General features: G+C 38.2%; 1 protein-coding gene across 1 annotated transcript in view; it reads left to right on the top strand.

The window, feature by feature from the left end:
* Positions 1-1,467: 1,467 nt before the first annotated feature.
* The window catches only part of LOC148362510 (pleckstrin homology domain-containing family A member 5-like), a 37,748-nt gene continuing 20,254 nt past the window's right edge, over positions 1,468-18,961 (top strand). Inside the window, exons 1-8 of the mRNA XM_088340414.1 lie at positions 1,468-1,472; positions 4,345-4,428; positions 11,457-11,574; positions 11,676-11,780; positions 13,148-13,220; positions 15,974-16,074; positions 16,759-16,874; positions 17,807-18,292. Coding sequence (XP_088196540.1) covers positions 1,468-1,472; positions 4,345-4,428; positions 11,457-11,574; positions 11,676-11,780; positions 13,148-13,220; positions 15,974-16,074; positions 16,759-16,874; positions 17,807-18,292 — 1,088 coding nt within the window. The remainder of the gene's footprint in view (positions 1,473-4,344; positions 4,429-11,456; positions 11,575-11,675; positions 11,781-13,147; positions 13,221-15,973; positions 16,075-16,758; positions 16,875-17,806; positions 18,293-18,961) is intronic.

Genomic DNA, 18,961 nt, shown 5'->3' with positions numbered 1-18,961 from the left:
TTACTTTGGACCATGAGAAAGGGGATGTAATGTGAAGTGGCTGCCCAACAAACCTTTTTCGCCAGCTAAAAGCTGTGCTGGATAATGAGTTCGAGGCACAATGTATTATGAGCAATGAAATAATTAACAATGTCTTTATTTTCTTTTAATTTTTTTTGTTGACTTGTTCTTGATCGTGATTTCAGAAGGCCTTAAAAAGTCTTTAAAAATCTTGAATTTAACTTGCCTTGAGCTGTAGGAATCCTGATCGATTTCTCCGATCGTTTTTTATCGTCAACGTAGATTTATCGTTCCAGCCCTAGTCCTAATGTAAATGCATTATCTTCCACACTGAACCTCAAAATAGTGCTTCTGTTATAGAAATATAGGATTTGCTGCCAGTACACCACAATTATAGTTGGAGGCTTTTAGTTGTTTGTGCTTGACCTAGTAAAGGTTGACGTACCCATCAAGAACAATAAAAGCTTTGCCTATGAGTTGCCGACCCCTAGACCTTAAGAACCCCATTACTGCCCTTTACTGGTTGTTATTATGGACAAGACAATCTGGGACCAAGGACGCTGCCTACCCCCGCCCTACCCTGTTGTGAGGCAGTCAGCTCATCATGCTTGACCAAGTTCTCCACCTCTTTACATCTAGCACCAACTGCCACGACATTTACTTAAGCCAGATCCAACGAACCTCTTCCTCTTGAAAACAATAAATCAACAGAGAGAGAGGACCATGTTTTGTTTTTGCCCGTTGTGAGGCGCAATCAATGTTTCGTATGTTGTCTTTTCTGGGAGCCTAAGCGAATGACTCCTAGCTTAGTGCTGTCTATGGAGACCACAGACCACATCCCTCATAACATGTGCAACCAGTTTAAATGATTATGTTGCTAAGTTTAGTCACTCGCTCGTTTTTTTGGGAAAAAGAAATCAGACATAGAGCATTTATTTTACCTTCCGCTGATGTATCTATTCGCTTTCTTAAAGTTTTATATCCCAATATATTTGCAACACATTTGTAGGCCTCTTTGTGGTATGTGGCATCAACTCACATGTTTGTGTATTTTTTCAGGCTGGTAAATGTTTAGCTTGCTCTTTGTGCCCAAAAGCCTGGTATTGGATTTAGTAAAAAAGAAACGGGTAGATGTTGAATTGGACATGAGCCTATTTTCTTTTGGGAAACGTATAACACAAATGTAATCCATACGCCATTCAAATATGAACTATCATACAATTGTAGCTAAATGTGTAATATCATGACTTTTACTCACTTCAGTTTAAACGGCAAGAAAGACTTATAATTACTATTCTGGGTAGAAGAAGCGTAAACAAATTGGCAAGTAAGGACGCTCGTCACAGTTTCTCTGGAATTTTTCAAGATAGAAAAAAGTGGAAAAAGAAAAAAACTCTCAAACTGTAATTTAAATTGTGATTCAAACAATGGGATGATTTTTATATGGACAAACAATTAAATATTGTTATGAGGTAAGATATGATCATTTGTTTAAATGGTTAATAAAAGAAGCATCCAAAGTTATTTGGGGGACGATCTTTTACAAGCTTTCGACTTCAACCTATCACCTTTTTTTAGGTATTTTTGTGATTGGGTGTTTGTTGCAACATGATTGAAAATAAAAAGTGCACGATAAGTACAAAACTGTGAAATCACAACCTCATATTCCAGAAAGGCATAATGTGTGTGGTTATTCTTTTGAATCTTCTACATTTGAAGTGATTACCAGCTCAGTAGCCTAGATGGTAGTGTGCCCGCTTTGAGACTGGGAGGTCGCTGGTTCGCGCCTCGGCCGAGACATACCTAATTGGTATAATGGCGGCGCCCTCTGTTGGCTGCGGCTGCATCGACTCGCTACAACGGGTCAGGTGTATCGACATTTCGTTCTGTGTACATTGTTACAAAGAATGACAATACAAAGGAAATTATTATTATTATTATTATTATTATTATTATTAACTGATGTTCTTGTGCGGTGTCGTCAAAATTTAACAGGTTGTTTTAAATTTCGTCCTTGCATACATGTTAGTGAACATGTCTACAAGCCCCAGTCGAACTTTATGTGCATAGTTTCTGCTTGCAAGGGGGAATAGCTTATCACAGTTTAAAGCTGGTAGTGCTTCCGTAGTGCAGTGGTTAGCCCATTTGCTTAATAAGCAAAAGGTCCCCGTTTCAAGACCTCGTGGAAACATTTGTTGCCCGGAAGAGGGATAGGTGCCGCCAGGCTGTACTTGCTGAAGACTCACAACAGGAAACGGTGCCCCTACGATCCTAGTGGCAACCAGTTCGGGGTGTTCTTAGCCGGAATGTGCCGGATGGGCTCCAGCACTCCAATCCTAGTGTGGAACGTTGATCGATGTAGGTTTAAAGCGAGCTGTATACTTCTGATATAGCATCATGCATGCTTACATTCAGATTTTTTAATTCAACCCAAAGGAAACGGTATAAAATATGCTGTTTTTTTTTAGATTAAACATTACAAACATGACAAGGGCACTTCAAATGTTCCAGTGTTTCAAAAAGTGCACATTTTGGCAATCGGAAACCCACAGACTTGGCAAAATCATTTGTAGCAAGGTCATAGTAATTTTCAGCCAATACCACATGACTATATTAAGTTCAAGTCTTCGTGGTAACTATAGAGACAGTGCAATGTGGTCGCCCAGTTGAAGGCTGGAATGGAGAAAGAAAATGCTATTAACGACTTTCCATTGGTCCGTTTTATACAGATTTATGTCTGATAAAATGTTTTTTTTAATTCAATGACATAATAATATGTCCATTAGCACATGTACTAATTTTAGCTCACCTGTGGCCATTCATTCTAAACCACAAGGGTACCCAAGGTAATGGTGCTGCATATGCTAAAGACAGATATTTTTGGGAGTCAATAGGAATTGTGATAACATTTTCTGCTGCTTGAATGAATTCATATTTTAACATCTGCTATTTTTTTTACCTGTGTTATACCTTTGCTATATCAAAAACCAACTTTTGAAGCATCATTCAGTGTATGTGTGAAATGTTACTGGTACTACTAGTGAATAATGGTGCCATTTGTCTGTTCCCCAACCGCATCAAGAGTTCTGCAGCCAACAGTGCCTCCTGTAATTATGATTCCAAACTGTGGAGACTATTACTCTCCAGTCTCCACGCTAAAATGAAACCAAACCCCATATTTCACTCTTTGGTATTTGCTCTCTCCAGCGCACAAGAGGCGTGTGTTTAAAGGCTGTGTTATTTTTGGGCTGCAGTTTAACTCCCTTCTGTTGATGGTGCTGCCCGAGTGTGTCGAAATGTAACTGCACATGGAGTAGATCACAGTCCCAAAGACTGTTGTTGACATTTTTGCCTTTCCTTAAATTATGTGGATTTTTTTATTTGCTCTTGCTCTTTCTTTTTTTCACACCAGGCTTTACATGATATTCAAAACTTTCTTCAATGACCAAATAAAAAACTATCACATCATAAATGCAAGGTACCGACAGTATATTGATACAAAATTGGTTCATTATGATAAACCGAGAGTCAGCATTGAGTCAATTCTGTGTTCTCTTGTCACAACTCCAACTCCTGACTGTTCAACACTAGATTTATGAGTGACTGTAAAGCATGGTTTTGGAACCTACGTCTCGCAGACCATCTGCATTACGCACAAGCCTTACACTCGGCTTTCCAGTAAAGTGGTATCGTGTGAATGTGTGGCTGGTATCCTGGAATTTTAATCTGGTTGTCATAGAAATAACTTGTCTGTTATTGTTACGCTATAGTCTCAATAATCCTACGGGAAATAACTCTATTCTTCTTGTTAATATTAAAGGAATATATGGGCTGTATGTATTTAGAACTATTCACCTTTACATCTAAACTTGATCAAAATTATATAGCAATTCCCTAAGACGTCGAGAAGATTCGTTTTTCTCTATTACACCCACATTGACAAACAACTTTCAGCCATAGATAATGATTAATCTTGAAATAGGTAACATTTTACGATAAAAAATGTTTTATTTAGATAATTTTGGGAACAGCTTGTGTTTTTTTGTTACATACCAGTGAAATAATTAATTGCATGACTTTCCTAAATCCATTATTTATTAATTTATCTTATTATTACTACTTCGAATGAGAAGACTAATAAAATACTTCACCTTATTTGTTTCTTTTTTCTTTTTTTTGACAATTTTTTTCCTTAAGCGTTTATAACTAAGAAACGGGTAAATACAGTACCAGAAGACATTGTAATATATTTGAAAAACGTATAAAACATATGTGTGGTGTTGTAAAAACAACTCGTGTTCTCATGTTCTCACCTTTTTTTCATCTGTTTATACTCTTTCACAGCCATAATGAGCGAAAGGTGACTTGCAAACATCCCGTCTCAGGCTCAACCTCTCAAGACAACTGCATCTTTGTCATCAACGAACAGTAAGTCTTTTCTTGTTTCTTTCCCTAGAATGTCGCTGGGTCGCATTTCCAGCACTGCGACATGCTGTTGAAACATCCGATGTCTTTTTGAACGCCTGCCTCTAATTGCAGCTCAGCTCTCATCAGTCAAAGAGTGTTCTCTCCAGTGCTATATGCGCCTGCCAATTACTTGTTAGATAAGGGATGAAACTAAAACGGCCTTTGTGTAACATGACATAGCAAGTTCGGAATTTGAGGTTTCACATGCAGTGCTTCTTGACCCATGGCAAGTTTCTGACCTTTCCAGAAGCCGTTACTAAGTATCCCCTTTCAGTGTTGCGTAATCAGTTGAGCAAAAACACTTCTCTGCTGCTCTGAACAAATTAAATTCTGTGAAAAATTATTTTCAAATGTAATCGTTCTCACTTCCATTAGGCTGTTAATTATATATACTATGACATTTGACTTTTATTGCAAAGTTTACCTCATTCTTTCGGAATGAAACTAGAGTGACGGACTGAGGTATATTCCAATACTTTCCTTTACATCAATTAGCTTGGTGGCCTTTGGTGTAGGCCGAGACTGGTAGGTCACCGGTTCGAGGTCATACCTAAGAATTACAACATTGGTAGCCATTGCCTCTCTGCTTGGCGCTCGGAATTAGGGGTTGGAATTGAGGGGGTTTGTGCCGTGAAACATCGGTTGGGTGGAGCGAGGTGGCCTATCCCAGAAAGGGTTAGGAACGTGTTCTTGACTCTAGCCACCTCCCTCTGGCTCCAATATATACATACATAAGTACATCAATTATATTTTCACCACCAGTTCATCACTCTCAGCCACATGCTGGTTGTGACTAAACAGATGTAATAATTTTTCATAAGGATAAAGATAACACCTCATATAGTTGTTTTTTTCCAATATTATTCTTCGGCTACAATATAACATATTGTAACCCAACTATTATAGAGTCAGTTAAATTACAGGCACGCATTAACACTTGATTGATAAAGTACTGTAAAGAACTGGTTGTTTTTGTATTGTTTTGCTCATTGGTATGATTGAATAGCAGAAAGGATTAAATGCAATTGAAAAGTCGGTATACTGGTGAACCCAATACGAAAACATTTTATTACAAGAATGTATTGAATGCAACTGAGATTATATTTTCAATTTAAATATAAATATACCAGACATATTCTATATTTTTTTAGCGCCAATTTCTAGTTTGCTGTTATTTTAGGATGCAGAAATGCTTGCATTGCACCCCACCCGCCCGACACATTCCTCTCCTAACTGGTTACTCTCACTTCTCTGCTGATTTTCACATTAATAGGCACAACATCCAGGTGCAAGATGACATCTAAATGGACACTAGCAAGAAGAATTATGCACATTGTATTTAACTCTTAGTTATAAACACATTTAAAGTGCCAGTGTTATGCTGTCAGAAAGGAAGATGTAGAATATACCCTAAACACGAACAAATTACTGTTATCTGCCACAAGGATAAGGGGTCCAGGTAGAAAAAAAGCTGACTGCACTGAAATTTGGTATTGTAATATTTTGAAGAACTACTCATCTCAATAACACTTTGAACTGTATGAAATTATTTACTATTAGATTGTTGGATACAAAAGGCAATTTCATTGTTGCTGACAGTATGTGTTTCCGTAGTGCAGTGGTGAGCACATTTGCCTAACACTTGAAAGGTTACAGGTTGCAGATCGGGTGTAAACATTTGTTGACCTGGAAAGGGATGTGCACCACCAGGCTGTACCTGCCCAAGACACACCATATGAAATGGTGGTTAAGGGATAACCAAGCCAAACCAAAAATGTAGCCATAACAGTGAGGACATTAGTGCATACAAAAGCTAAAAAGAAAAGAAAAAAAACTCATTGACAACATCACAAAAGTCAAACCATGAAGTAACATCCAAAAAACAGTTGCAATGGATAAAATATTAAAACAATTCGCTGAAATAAATCTTACTCTTAGAGGCCATGAGAAACAATTCAGATCAAGCGAAAACTCAGTTCTTCTCTGCCATGTGACATGACATCACGGATCCTTTATCATTTGTTTTTCTTTTTTTCAAATGGACAGGGCAGGCTGTTCTTCTGATTAACTTCCTTGTCATTGCCTGTGTAACTTCCATTTCAGCTTTTGGCGTGATGTCACTTTCTGTTCCAAGTGCAGACTTTTTTCACTTCTTGCTGGAGCTTCGCTCTTTCTTGCTTATGTGGAAGTGCCACACACCTGCCCAAAAAAATCAACATACATTCTTAGCTTTTTGATTTCACCAACCATCTTTCAATATATTTTGGGCTAATCATCCTAATCAGATGCATGCTAACAGCAATTATTTTGTCTGCTCACCTATGACATATACACGATAACCGGACCTTCACCAAATGTATATTAATTCACTGAGCTTCCACTGCACCTTGTTCAGAGACTCAAAACACTTTTCTTTCCTCTGTTTTGTAGTGTCTATTGCGGAAAAATATTGCATCCAGCGTGTAGCAGGTAAAACACAGTTTGCTATAAGCATACTGTGTGAAATGTGTGTCTATGTGAAGCACTTGAGCGTGTCTATGTGATGATAAGCCTTGTTGATGCAGACTAACACACTGGGTGATTTGAATGCAGTCTTGCCTGATAACCTGTTATGCATTTACATTCCTGAGTCTGTTGTTACCATCCAAAACGTAGGATACGGCTAACATAAAATAGGTAACTGGTATGATAATCTCTGATTTAAAGGTGTGACCTTTTAGAGAACAAAAACTTGAGCTGTAGGATTATTGTCTCCCCTCACTGCTATACACACAGAGTGCTGACTTTGTCATGAGTTACAGGGGAGCACCAAATCTTTGATGCCTGCAAAGGTTGCCTGATAACATGCCCGTTGGATTACTCACAGTTATTCTTTTCTGGAAAAAAACTGTTGTTATAAGCATGAGATCACCTTGTTGCCCACTTGATGAAAACAGGGACGCATTCATGTGATAAGGCTAGTTGAGCTCTCTAAATATTCTGTAAATGGTCCTCCCTTGCTTACTTCGACTGGGTGTTGTATTCTGATCCCTGGTCTTTTGTTTAAAAAAATGTTGGGTTCACTACCAAACAGAGGTGTTAGTTCTTTCTTTAGAAATGCTGTGTGGTCCATTTAAAATGCAACCTCAGCCAATTACCCCCAACTGTCTCCCCACACATCACTGTACGCAGAGAACAAGCCGCATTGACACTGTAATCTTTTCTGACCCTATTAGACAGACGTGTAAACACACACACACACACCATCCTGTTACCATTGTATACGTTATAGTTTGCCCTCAATGTAATTGGCGGATCACTCTGCAACCTGAACTCCCAGTTTCAATAGAGTAATCTGATCTACATTATGAGTTGATGTAGTTTTCTCATGTTGGCATTCTGGAAATATTCCAAGTTATGCTTACTAATGTTTACTGTTTTTTATTTTCAACGAATGATGACACAAAGGGGAATGGATTTGTACTTTACAACAATAAAACTGATCCAATGTAATACTCTACAGCACTAAATGTGTTGGTAAGAATAAGGCAACTTTTTCATGTTTAATTGTTTTACCTATAGGGCAGCACAATGGTTAGTGTGTGTGCGGCACAGTTGTGTAGTAATGAAATCGAACCTTCCTGTGTGGAGTTTGCATGTTCTCCCCATGCTTGCGTGGGTTTTCTCCGGGCACTCTGGTTTCCTCCCACATTCCAATAACATGCATGTCGGGGTTAATTGGCCAGTCCAAATTGTCCCTCGGTGTGAATGAGTGAGTGAGTTGTCCTTCTCTGTGTGCGCTGCGACTGGCTGGCCACCGGTTCAGGGTGTCCCCTGCCCACTGCCTGAAGATAGCTGGGAGCATACCCCGCAACCCTACTGAGAATAAGCGGTGCAGATAATGGATGAATGGATGTTTTACCTATCCTCTGCATGTGCGTGTTTGTTTAAATTTAATGTCTGTGTAATACTACCAGAGGTTTTATTTTTGGGATTAAGAGAATGTTTGGAAATGTTGTTGCGATACACAAACATGCCCTGGGTATTGTGGCCTGACTTTTTTTTTGTATGTGGCTTTGACTACTACTGTCTTCTAAGTTATAATGATACATTTCTCTTTGAATGGGAGGGAGTAAGGGCTCAAAATAATTTTCAAAAGTGGCTTTTGTCTCTACATGGTACAAATCCAAAACTATTCTAACTGAAACATATTTTGCACGTTAGTATAATTATATTTTATTCAGCCATGAAAATCACCATTTGGCGAAATTCACCGTTTTGAAGTCGAAAAAGGTGACCTGGGTGAATTGTATGAATCCAATGAGAAATGTTTTGAGGGAGTAGACTCAGTAGAGAGTGTTATAAAACCCATTTATTTTTCCACATGCGAGACAGTAGAAGTGCCAGACGTATCCCTGGAGAATATCTTAGCCTATTTGTTAGCCATTTCAGGAACAGGCTAGCTGTGAAGAGTAAATCAACACATTAATTGAGCCCAGCGAAATTTAACATGCTTTCATGCAAGTGACTTCAGGCTAAATTCAGCAAAGATAATGAACTCATCACTATTTTGTTCTTACCGAAACATATCTCCTAGACACTCTTCACCGTTTTAACCACCGACCCATTTTCATTCCTGTTTACTGATATGCTGGTTGATGGAAAAACACTGTTTTTTAAGAAAATATGTATAATTACCTAAAATAATGGAGCTAATGTTTTATTTTGGCTTTATAGTGGAACCTAAAAGGGGTAAAAAGGGTGGCTTTTCAAACAGTCTGACACTTTATACTGTATTATTGTAACTGCCTGGTTGTAAGCTTAACTTTCGTGTCAGACTGTGACAGACATGAGTCAGATAATTTATTTGTTTTCAAGTAACTCTAGATTTAGAGTCATAGTACCTATGTGCATTCAGTTGACCTTGCTGCAATGAAAAATATTTATTGCTCCTCTCTGTGGACGATGTAAATGAATGTTCTTCTGTTACAGGGAATTATGCAACCATGGACAAATGTCTGTAAAAGGACGATCTGTGGGCAAAAATAGATCACAACCCTTTTGACTTGCTAAATATGTCTCCTTAAAGCTGTACTAAAGTGCTAGAATTATAAATTTTAAAAAATTATCCAGCAAATATTGAAAACTCAAATTAAACACATTTCTTGACAATATATAGGCTATTTGGTACTTTAAATACATGAACCACACACAATTCAAATGAGTTATTCTTCTAACTTTATTTTAATTGCTTTGATTTCTCAGTATCCTATCACTGATGAGATTTTACAAGATTGGTATGTTACCTATGTCATTCTTGAGGCTAGCTAGAACCTGTTGGCCTCACTGTTGTTCTATGATAATAATTAACATGTACTGTTTGTATAAAAATAAAATTCAGTGTATTTTGTCTTCATCTTCCAAAATTCCTCTTTTTGTAACTGCCCGTCCCCACTCTCCTTTTTAGAAAAAGAAAAGCATAGTTATTTGAGGCGATTGGCAACAAAATGGTGACTGTCTATGCATTTCTGAAAGCTACTGATAGATACTTTATTCATCCCCGTAGGAAAATTCACACTTCCAGCAGTATCCTTGTGTTGAAAATAAAATAATAATAAAATAAAAGAAATAGAATACAGAAATACCCAATATAGATATAGAGTATTTAAATAGTGCTACATAAAATACACACTCTAATAACAATAGGGTAATATGCATGATGATAATATGACTATGATGATGTAACGTCCTGCTTAGAAAGTGGTCCAACAGAGAAAATAACAACGTTTGCAGTTATGGATATCATGCCTTTAAAAAAAACAGTGTCAACTGGTTTTTCGACCATATTAAAACACTTCTTACTTTACAATTGCACTATGATTGTACGCACAATTGGCAAATCATTAATGAAAATGATAATTAATTTATTTACATGTTCGCCGCAAATGCAGCAAATCTTCTTATTGAATTGGTCCAATCTAATTGCTGAAACTTGTATTTGGATTTTGGTTACCTAAGTTTAAAGGAGCATTTTTTTATATGCTTGCCCATCACGAGCCTTCAACACGAAATGGAATTCAATTATTCAGTCCCCTGGCACAGAATGTTTTAATAATGAAAGAACAAGTGGTCCTATAACGTTCACCTCATAGACTGTTTGCATGTTTCATAAAAAAATGCTGTATCTTTATGACTAACAAAGCAGAACAAGCTAACTTCCATTCAGGTAAGGAACTATAACATGATTGTTTGGAATCAGTAACTGTCACGTCAAACATGCTGCTGTGTTGCATGATATTGATAAATATTGTCTGAGTGGTGCCTGCTTACAGTCTCTAATGTGTGTGCACCTTGACAATGATGGCATGGAATCTAAAGTTTGTTTGCTGCAGAAATAGTCAGGGTCTCATGTTTATCTTTAAAAACGACAAATGGACTAAATGCACTCCTTAGGCTCCTGTTTATGCATGACACCATGTAATCTGAGGTTTCTGGGGTCACCAGGTTCAAATACAAAAACTTGTGAGTACCGTAATAACGGTTTACAGCATACTCCGTCATTGACCCAAACACTGTCAGTACTGAAGTGCTTCTGCTGCTCTGCGGTATCATGTTTCCCCTAGATTATAACGTTTTTCCCCTCCTAAAGAATGTAGGACATCCCCATGGGCCAGACAGAACTTGATTTACATGGCGCTCTACTTAATGGCAGGTTTTGTGAATGCGTTGTAAGTTTCTTAAAACAGTCATTCTTGGTCGATATTTTTTTTCTTAACTGTTTGGGTATCCCGGTGTGTCGCATTCTCAAACAATTGCACTTTTTTAAATTTGGGTGTATTCAACGTGCCTCCATTTAAAGCTGAAATTGTAAGACAAACATTTGAATTAAGGTGGAATCGTGTTTCATTAGACAACAGTGAGGATGACTGCTACTATTATCAACTGTACTAAATTCCAAAGGTTGAAGTCTGGATCTAATGTGATTTTGCTCGGCTTGTGTGCGTGTTTAGATCTGTCGCCAAAGTGCCAGTGAATGAAAAGAAGGAGCATCCAAGAAGCACCATGAGCGAGACCTCCAACTACGCTGGCATCTCGGACAATGCCACAAACCAATCCAGTACAGCAAGGGTGAGCTTGCCTACATGGAGAAATAAATTATATTTACCTGTCTTTCAACTGTGTGAAAACTATTATAATATCAAACACTATTAATGTTTGGGGTCTTGTAGACATCAAGAACCCCTAAAAAACTTCATAATTTTGGAAAAAGATCAAACTCTATCAGGAGGAATCCCAGCGCTCCAGTTATGAAGAGGAATTGGCTCTATAAGCAGGTGAACAAACCATTTTTTATTACATGTATAATGTACCATATTGTCGATGGAACTTTATTTTGCAAGGGAAAATATTTGGAAAATTAGAGTAATAAAACATTTAGGTTTTTCCTTTTAAAATATATATATTAATTTTTTTCTGGTGGGGGGGAAAAAGTCTGACCGGGTTTTTCTGATCACCGCCACATCGCTAGAAAAACAAGAGCTCTGTCACCACATTGTTGTTTAGCTGTTACCTTACTTCCAAAGGTTGAGATTTGGACACATTGGGTGATTGGGTGTCTAAATGTTTAGGTTTGTAATGGCTGTTTGATTTGTCCCATTTTTGATTCGTCAGCAAGTGCAGATACGTTTTAAAAATGAAATGAACGATTTCTCAAGTTCCAGGCCTTAGTACAGAATAATACTGATTCTTACTGCCTGGTAATAATAATAATAATAATAATAATAATAATAATTTCCTTTGTATTGTCATTCTTTGTAACAATGTACACAGAACGAAATGTCGATACACCTGACCCGTTGTAGCGAGCCGATGCAGCCGCAGCCAACAGAGGGCGCCGCCATGGTACCAGGCCAATCTACGTATTTTGTTAATTATTCCATAAAACACTAGGATTTAAAAAAAAAATTAATAGATGTTTAATAGCTGCTTGCATTTATAAGCTTTATAATGCGTGTATATTATGCCCCTCAAGGTCCGATTTCTTTGTCCGGTTTGCTCCATTTTGGTAGCACAAGCGCTGAAAAGAAGTCCTTTTAGCGAGGCCTTTTCTTTTACACAAGGGCAAAAGGGGAATGTTTGTGGCACTTGTTTGCCAAGCAGGACTCTCCGGCGTCTTAAGTGGAAGGGACACTTACAGGTATTTTAGATTGCACCCTCTACGCACAGTCCTTCAAATGACGAAGGCTTCAATTGGTTCAGCTGCAAGCTGCTGTTTTTTCAAGGCTCAAACAGCATGATGAAGTTTGATAACAGATTTACAATTTTGTTACCCTGGATAGACCAGGATTTTCACTTGGTCGTTTCTTGTTTAAATGCACAAGCTGTTCAGGTAAAATAGGATCTACGGATATCGTGAGAAATACTCCTGTGAAAGAAGATTGAATTACCGTTTTTTTGTTTGTTTTTTTTGTTTCTAATTTCAGTATAACTGAAGTAATTTCCAACTAATGTTCATAAGCTTATGCTAGAACCTTAAGGAACTGCCTGAACAATGCATTTTTGACATAAGTACCATAAGTTATGGAAATTCTGATTACGAGGTTGGTATTTATTTTCAAGACTCAAAACCTTTACTCTCCTTCTCATCTAAATTGTCCTGTTGGTAGGTACGGATTTGTCATATTTCTTTGTGTCTTTGCAGGACAGCACAGGGATGAAACTGTGGAAAAAGAGGTGGTTTGTGCTGTCAGACTTGTGTCTATTTTATTACAGAGGTAAGTCATGTAGAGAAAATTGCTTAAAATTATGTTTTCGGTTTGGAATCTAATTCGGTGGTTACTGATTTGGCAAGCAGGTGGGGCTCACGGTCACTCACACAAATTAATTTGAAATAGCCTCATATTGTGTCTAGCATTTATCTTGAAGGAAACAATACTAACATTATTGTATTTTTAGCTTCAAATTACCCATTTTGCAGTTAATTGATATGGATAATGATTGATGAGTCCTGAAAGAAAACAATACAGACACACAAATAAATAGTGCAACATGGTTTGATTCTAACAAACTATGGTTTATTTACATGACAAGGAAATTTAAATCAAAAGCAATAACAAATGCCATTGTTGAGTAGAGAAACTAGCATTTTTAATTAAAGTGTGTGAAAAGGGAGTTGGAGTTGAATAGAGATGGCAACGTTGTAATTTCTAAGATAATCACAGAATTCTGTATTGTGGTGCCTCATTTGAGAGATTTTCCTAACCAGTGCGTATACTAAGCTTCATGGCTATCCAAAAAACAGACAGTATATTGTCCATTTTGTGCCCAAGTTACCTCAATTAATGGGTTTGTGGTACACGTCTTGGCCAGTGGCAGGAAGCTTTTGGGGGCCAAAGGGTATTCTAAAAATCTTGCCCTGTGGGCCCTCAACCTGAGGAAGGGTGGCTCATGGCATGGGAGCCATCGCTCCCCCCCGTCCATCAGGAAAAAGAGCCTGAGGTGTGGGTGCCTCCACCTTTTATAGCCACGTCGCTTGAGTCCACTCAAGAGTTTGGAGAGCGAAGGGACGGCAGACCTTCCCCATGTGCCCCTCCCTAGCAGCCTGCTTGGTATTGTGCTCAGAAATCGTATGTGATTAACAAAAACAAAGCCTCATGATTTGTTTGCCAGTAGTTAGTTTTCTGTCTAGCACGCCTGTATAGGTAAATTTCTCAAACTAAATATTTCATGATCAGGAATCATGTAACATTGGCCTATCATGACATGAGAGCACAGCAATGGATTTTTTTTTTATTATTACAATACAAAACATTGTGAGTCAGATCCTGTAATCTAATCAACAAGTTGGAGTCCATAGACGGAATGTAAAAGGGGAACAAGTTTCTGTAGTAGGAAGAAAAAGTCAAGTCAAGTCACATTTATTTATATAGCCCTTAATCACAAAAATGTCTCAAAGGACTGCACAGGATTACAATTACAAAATTACACAATTACCTGATCTTAAACCAGCATGCGGGCAAGGAACAACTCAAAAACCTCAGTGTGAGGAGAATAGAGAAACGTTGAGAAAGGACCTCACATGTGGTAATCCCCCTTCCAGGATTGACCAGGGTGAATTACAATTAGCATTACTGTACACATAATAGTAAACATTAGGTAAGATGTTGAAAATGTCCGGAAAGTGCATGACATCAACGACGCCCCCAGCCTGCAAAAAGAGAGGGTTTCTGTAGCTAGGGAGATAATGTCTCTACAATCAAGACAACAAGAAGCACATTTATTTCTGCTACTGCTTGGGACATGCCTAAAGCCGTGCCTTTGGCCATTTCTGTTCGTCTGGACTCAAACCCTGTGGTAGTGCAAGACCCAAATAGACAGAATGAGTATGTGAGCTACATGGCTTTGATTATGTGTTCCGAACACATTTTAAACAAATAAGCAAACATGGAAAATGGGGTTTACATCCATTTACACTTTCTTTGTGGGTTTTTGGGAAACAAAGCAAACAATAACATTTTGTATGTTTATTTTTTGGGATCCACAGTTATAATTCAGATTCTACAAATTTTCCCAAAAACAGGATGCCTTACCTTAACCAAAAACATGTTTTGATCACATTGACATTTTTTATGTGGATGATTTATTACATATAATTGTCATATTTTATATGTTTTGGAGTTTGTGCTGGACAGCTGATGCACACATATGAACACACTAATTTCCATCCCAGCAATGCTGATTTATGCCAAAGTCGCTTTGGTAATTAGGATGACAAGTCCGTGTTGTTTCTACTGTCTGACTGTGTTGTTGCCTTTCTTCCGCCCTCTGACTGACAAAAGCAATACACAGAAGCCATGGCCCCAAAGGCCTAACACAGATAGGCATGTTGTGAAATTGTATCCATCAGCTGAGGGCACAAAGTAAGTCTGCTTATCCGCAGGCTATATAAGTAAATTGAACTATACTGATCCATACTGATCTACTATGGGTTCAGATGTTGGTCTGTAAATATATATTTGATTGTGCAGTTGTTTCAAATACACTCTGGAGAGTTCTTTATTGCCAGTGCCCAAGCATAGATCATGCAATATCTTGGATGGGTATTTTTTTCTCATCACAAGTGATAGATTTGCTTTAAGTACACATTGGGCAATTTCATCTCCCCAGGACACTCAAAGTGATTTAGGAAACAGAGCAATAGACGGCAACTCAGATGTGCTGATGTGGTTTGCCTCTGTGCACACTTTCTACTCTGTGCAGCAAAATTTAAGTATCTAAATGAGAGGTTGACTTTTTGCTTGAAAGGCATAGTTTAATGTAATCCCATCTGTGGAGAATACTTTGTTAGTGCTTAGCCAGACCTACACACTTACTGAGGATTCATCATGTTTGGATCTTCAAATCAATGCTCACGCTCACCTCTTGTACAAACTGAAAAAGTGACCGCACTTTTAGCGCTATACAAATTATTTTCCTCTCTTGCCTGAAAATGTGCTAAATGTTTAAGCACAGCATTTTTGCTTTGCAGATGAAAAAGAGGAGGGGATACTTGGCAGTATCCTCCTACCAAGCTTTCATGTATCCATGCTGTCTGTAGATGATCACATCGCTAGAAAGTATGCATTCAAGGTCAGTTCTATCAACATCTAACAATTAGAGATTCCTGTGGATTTTTTTTGTTCTGGGTCAAATTAAAAATAAGCACTTTATAGTTATAAAAAACGGGGCATCAAATCATTTCTCATAATAAATGTTTAAAGAGCAGTTTTGCAAAACAAAACATTGAGACATGTGGGCAAGCCCCATTTCCACAGGGCACTAATCAAATTAAATGGTTTCTTAGTTGGGTTTACAATTAATGATTTAAGGTCCCTAAAAGTCAACACGATCCCCTGCCAAGGAAACCGGACACAGACGCCAAAGAGTCTGTAGAAGAGCTCCAACCACACATCCCATTTATTTTCCAATTTTGTACCATTTAGAAAAACATTGAGCTCACAGGAAAATGCATGGGCAGGACATGACATCTCCCATTTCTTAACAAAATATAATTCTTTCATTTGTTTTTTCTTCTGAAAACGTTAACCTGAATATTACAGTTGTCCAATAAATATTTTTTCTCTCTCATACTTGAACATGTTGCTTTGCTGGCTGGGAGGCATGCATGACTTGAGACATGCATCATCTCCATCAGTCATGATCTGGTAAGTGTATTACGAAACCATGTTTAGTTGCTGTCTAAATCATGTGCTGCATTTTTAGATCCATTATTGACCTGACACATTTCTCTCTTTCAGAAACTCTTTCACACAGGCAACACATCCCAACATGCGGACATACTATTTTTGCACTGACACAGCGAAAGAGATGGAGTCGTGGATGAAAGTGATGACTGATGCTGCTCTTGTGCATTCAGACCCCGTCATAAGGTATGTTAAACATGTAAAATATATTAAGAGGGCCTTGTGCGTTTTTTGTGCCTATTAGTTGACTGATTTTTCTTAATGTACCAGAAGACAACAATGCTAAAATCTTATTGTATATTAAACAAGCTTTGATTTTCTCAAAGGTCCCCTAACTAGCCAAGCAATTTTGGCAATTTTAACAAATGTCTTCCATATCATTGCAATATGTAGTACATAAAATGTTGGGCACAGCTTTTCCATTGTGTGAGTAATACTATTTAGCAGCCAGGCTCTGTGATAGGCTTCAAGTATAGTAAGAGAGAATCGTTATGATTAAATACTTTGTGGCAACGAGGTGCTGCAGAACCTTTAATTTATTATATTGTTCCGTACAAAGTGTTATGCTGGTAAAAGGCTGACAGGTATAATGACACTACATTACTGTATAGTAACAGCAGGTCCTTGGAGGTATAAGGCGGTACAAGACCGAATGGTACTGGGGTAGATGTGTAAATGGGTTCACATCCATTTTCTAAATGAGTGCCACTAATAAAAGGAATTTGCTCATCCTGACACAAATACATTGAGTTCAACTAAGTTAGAAGAGCAACAGTGTCAATTACCTCCAGATATATCTCAAAATGGTACAGAGAGCTGCAAAATGATTTTTGGCTGCTGAGCCCTGCCTTTAAGACATGCACTGGCAAATAATTTTGAAAGAGATACAACTTTACATTTTACCCATCCGTTGTCGTCTGGCGGCTGAAAAGCTCGACTACACTTCTTCCTCGTACTTTCCCTTGGTTTTAAAGCAACAGCTAGGTTGCCCAATAGAGCAGTGCATTACTCCTCGATTTAAAAAAAAAAGATATCTTCTAAAACGGTTCTTTTAAATACCATCATGTACTCTAACAGATTAACTAATTCATATGTTTTCTTTTGATTATCATTATCAGGATCGACAAGCTAAAAGTGGAACAGTGTGGCCCTCAGGAGGTCAATCATGTGATCAATCACAGACCACCGTTGACGCAGCCCGAAATTGAAAACAATGAGCGCAACAAAGAGACAGACCGTGATTATGAATATGTAGAGGACAAGAAGCAGCAAGATGCCGAGCGCTACGGCTTCCAAATAGACGGCGCCGACCCCAATCGGCCACTCACCAAGATCAACAGTATCAAAATGCAGCCAGCACAAGCCGCAGCAGTCACAGTTAAGATTGCTACGCCACGGATCCCTACAGAGATTGATGGCACCCACCAGAGCCCAAAAGTCAATGGAGCAAGTGAACCGAATCCTGTTGACAACACTGGAGTTCCCCCTCATCCAAGTCCGAACTATGAGCCTGAACGGACATTGAGTCGAACGAGCTCGATGCAACAACTGGAGCAGTGGGTTCGCACACAAAGAGGGCGCACCCCGGATGATGACACCAGAAGGTAAAGTGATCTTCATATAGTACCTAGTAGTTTTAATTACAGCGTAATGATGGAATGAGAATGGAACTTCCTCAAGCATTGAAATAATATCCTTTACAAAACATCATCCCCCTTTTCTACCTCTGAGCTAGTTTTCACTATTTTGACTTAAAAGGTCTGCTGGAACATTGAGTACTTCCTAAGCCGCCCGTCTCACTATGCTTTACAGAATTGTGTGCACTAATGCCAAGTTCTGTCTGGAAGTTTGAATGGTAACTTTATTATTGCCAGCTGTCCTTACTTCGAACTCATCTTAAACAAAGCGTTTTTTTGTTACATTTTGTCTCTGGGAAGGTGTTTTTGCTGTTTGTCCTGTTGTGTTCTTTCATATTTTTGTTCACTGACACAAGCACACTATTTAAATGGTGTATTGTCTAATTCCATTAAGAGAATGGTAATGCTCAAAGAAAGGTCTGTAAATTTGGTGTCTATTTTTTTATCCTTCTCAACAAGCTTCTGAATAAGATGATTCAATTTCATTGTATAATGGCATCACCGAAACACTTCAGCTCATTAGGGAGAGGTGTTTTAATAGACACTAGATTCTAGAAGATAACTTTTACATCAGTCCCTCACTTTCTGTCACAGATGATTTTCGTGTGGTTATTTATCTTGGTGTAAAGTAGCTGA

Source organism: Urocampus carinirostris, chromosome 7 (assembly GCF_059441175.1).
Source record: "Urocampus carinirostris isolate Australia breed hairy pipefish chromosome 7, RoL_Ucar_1.0, whole genome shotgun sequence".
In the NCBI taxonomy this organism is placed as follows: domain Eukaryota; kingdom Metazoa; phylum Chordata; class Actinopteri; order Syngnathiformes; family Syngnathidae; genus Urocampus; species Urocampus carinirostris.
Note: the sequence above shows the minus strand (reverse complement) of the source record. Positions and strands in the feature narration are given on the sequence as shown.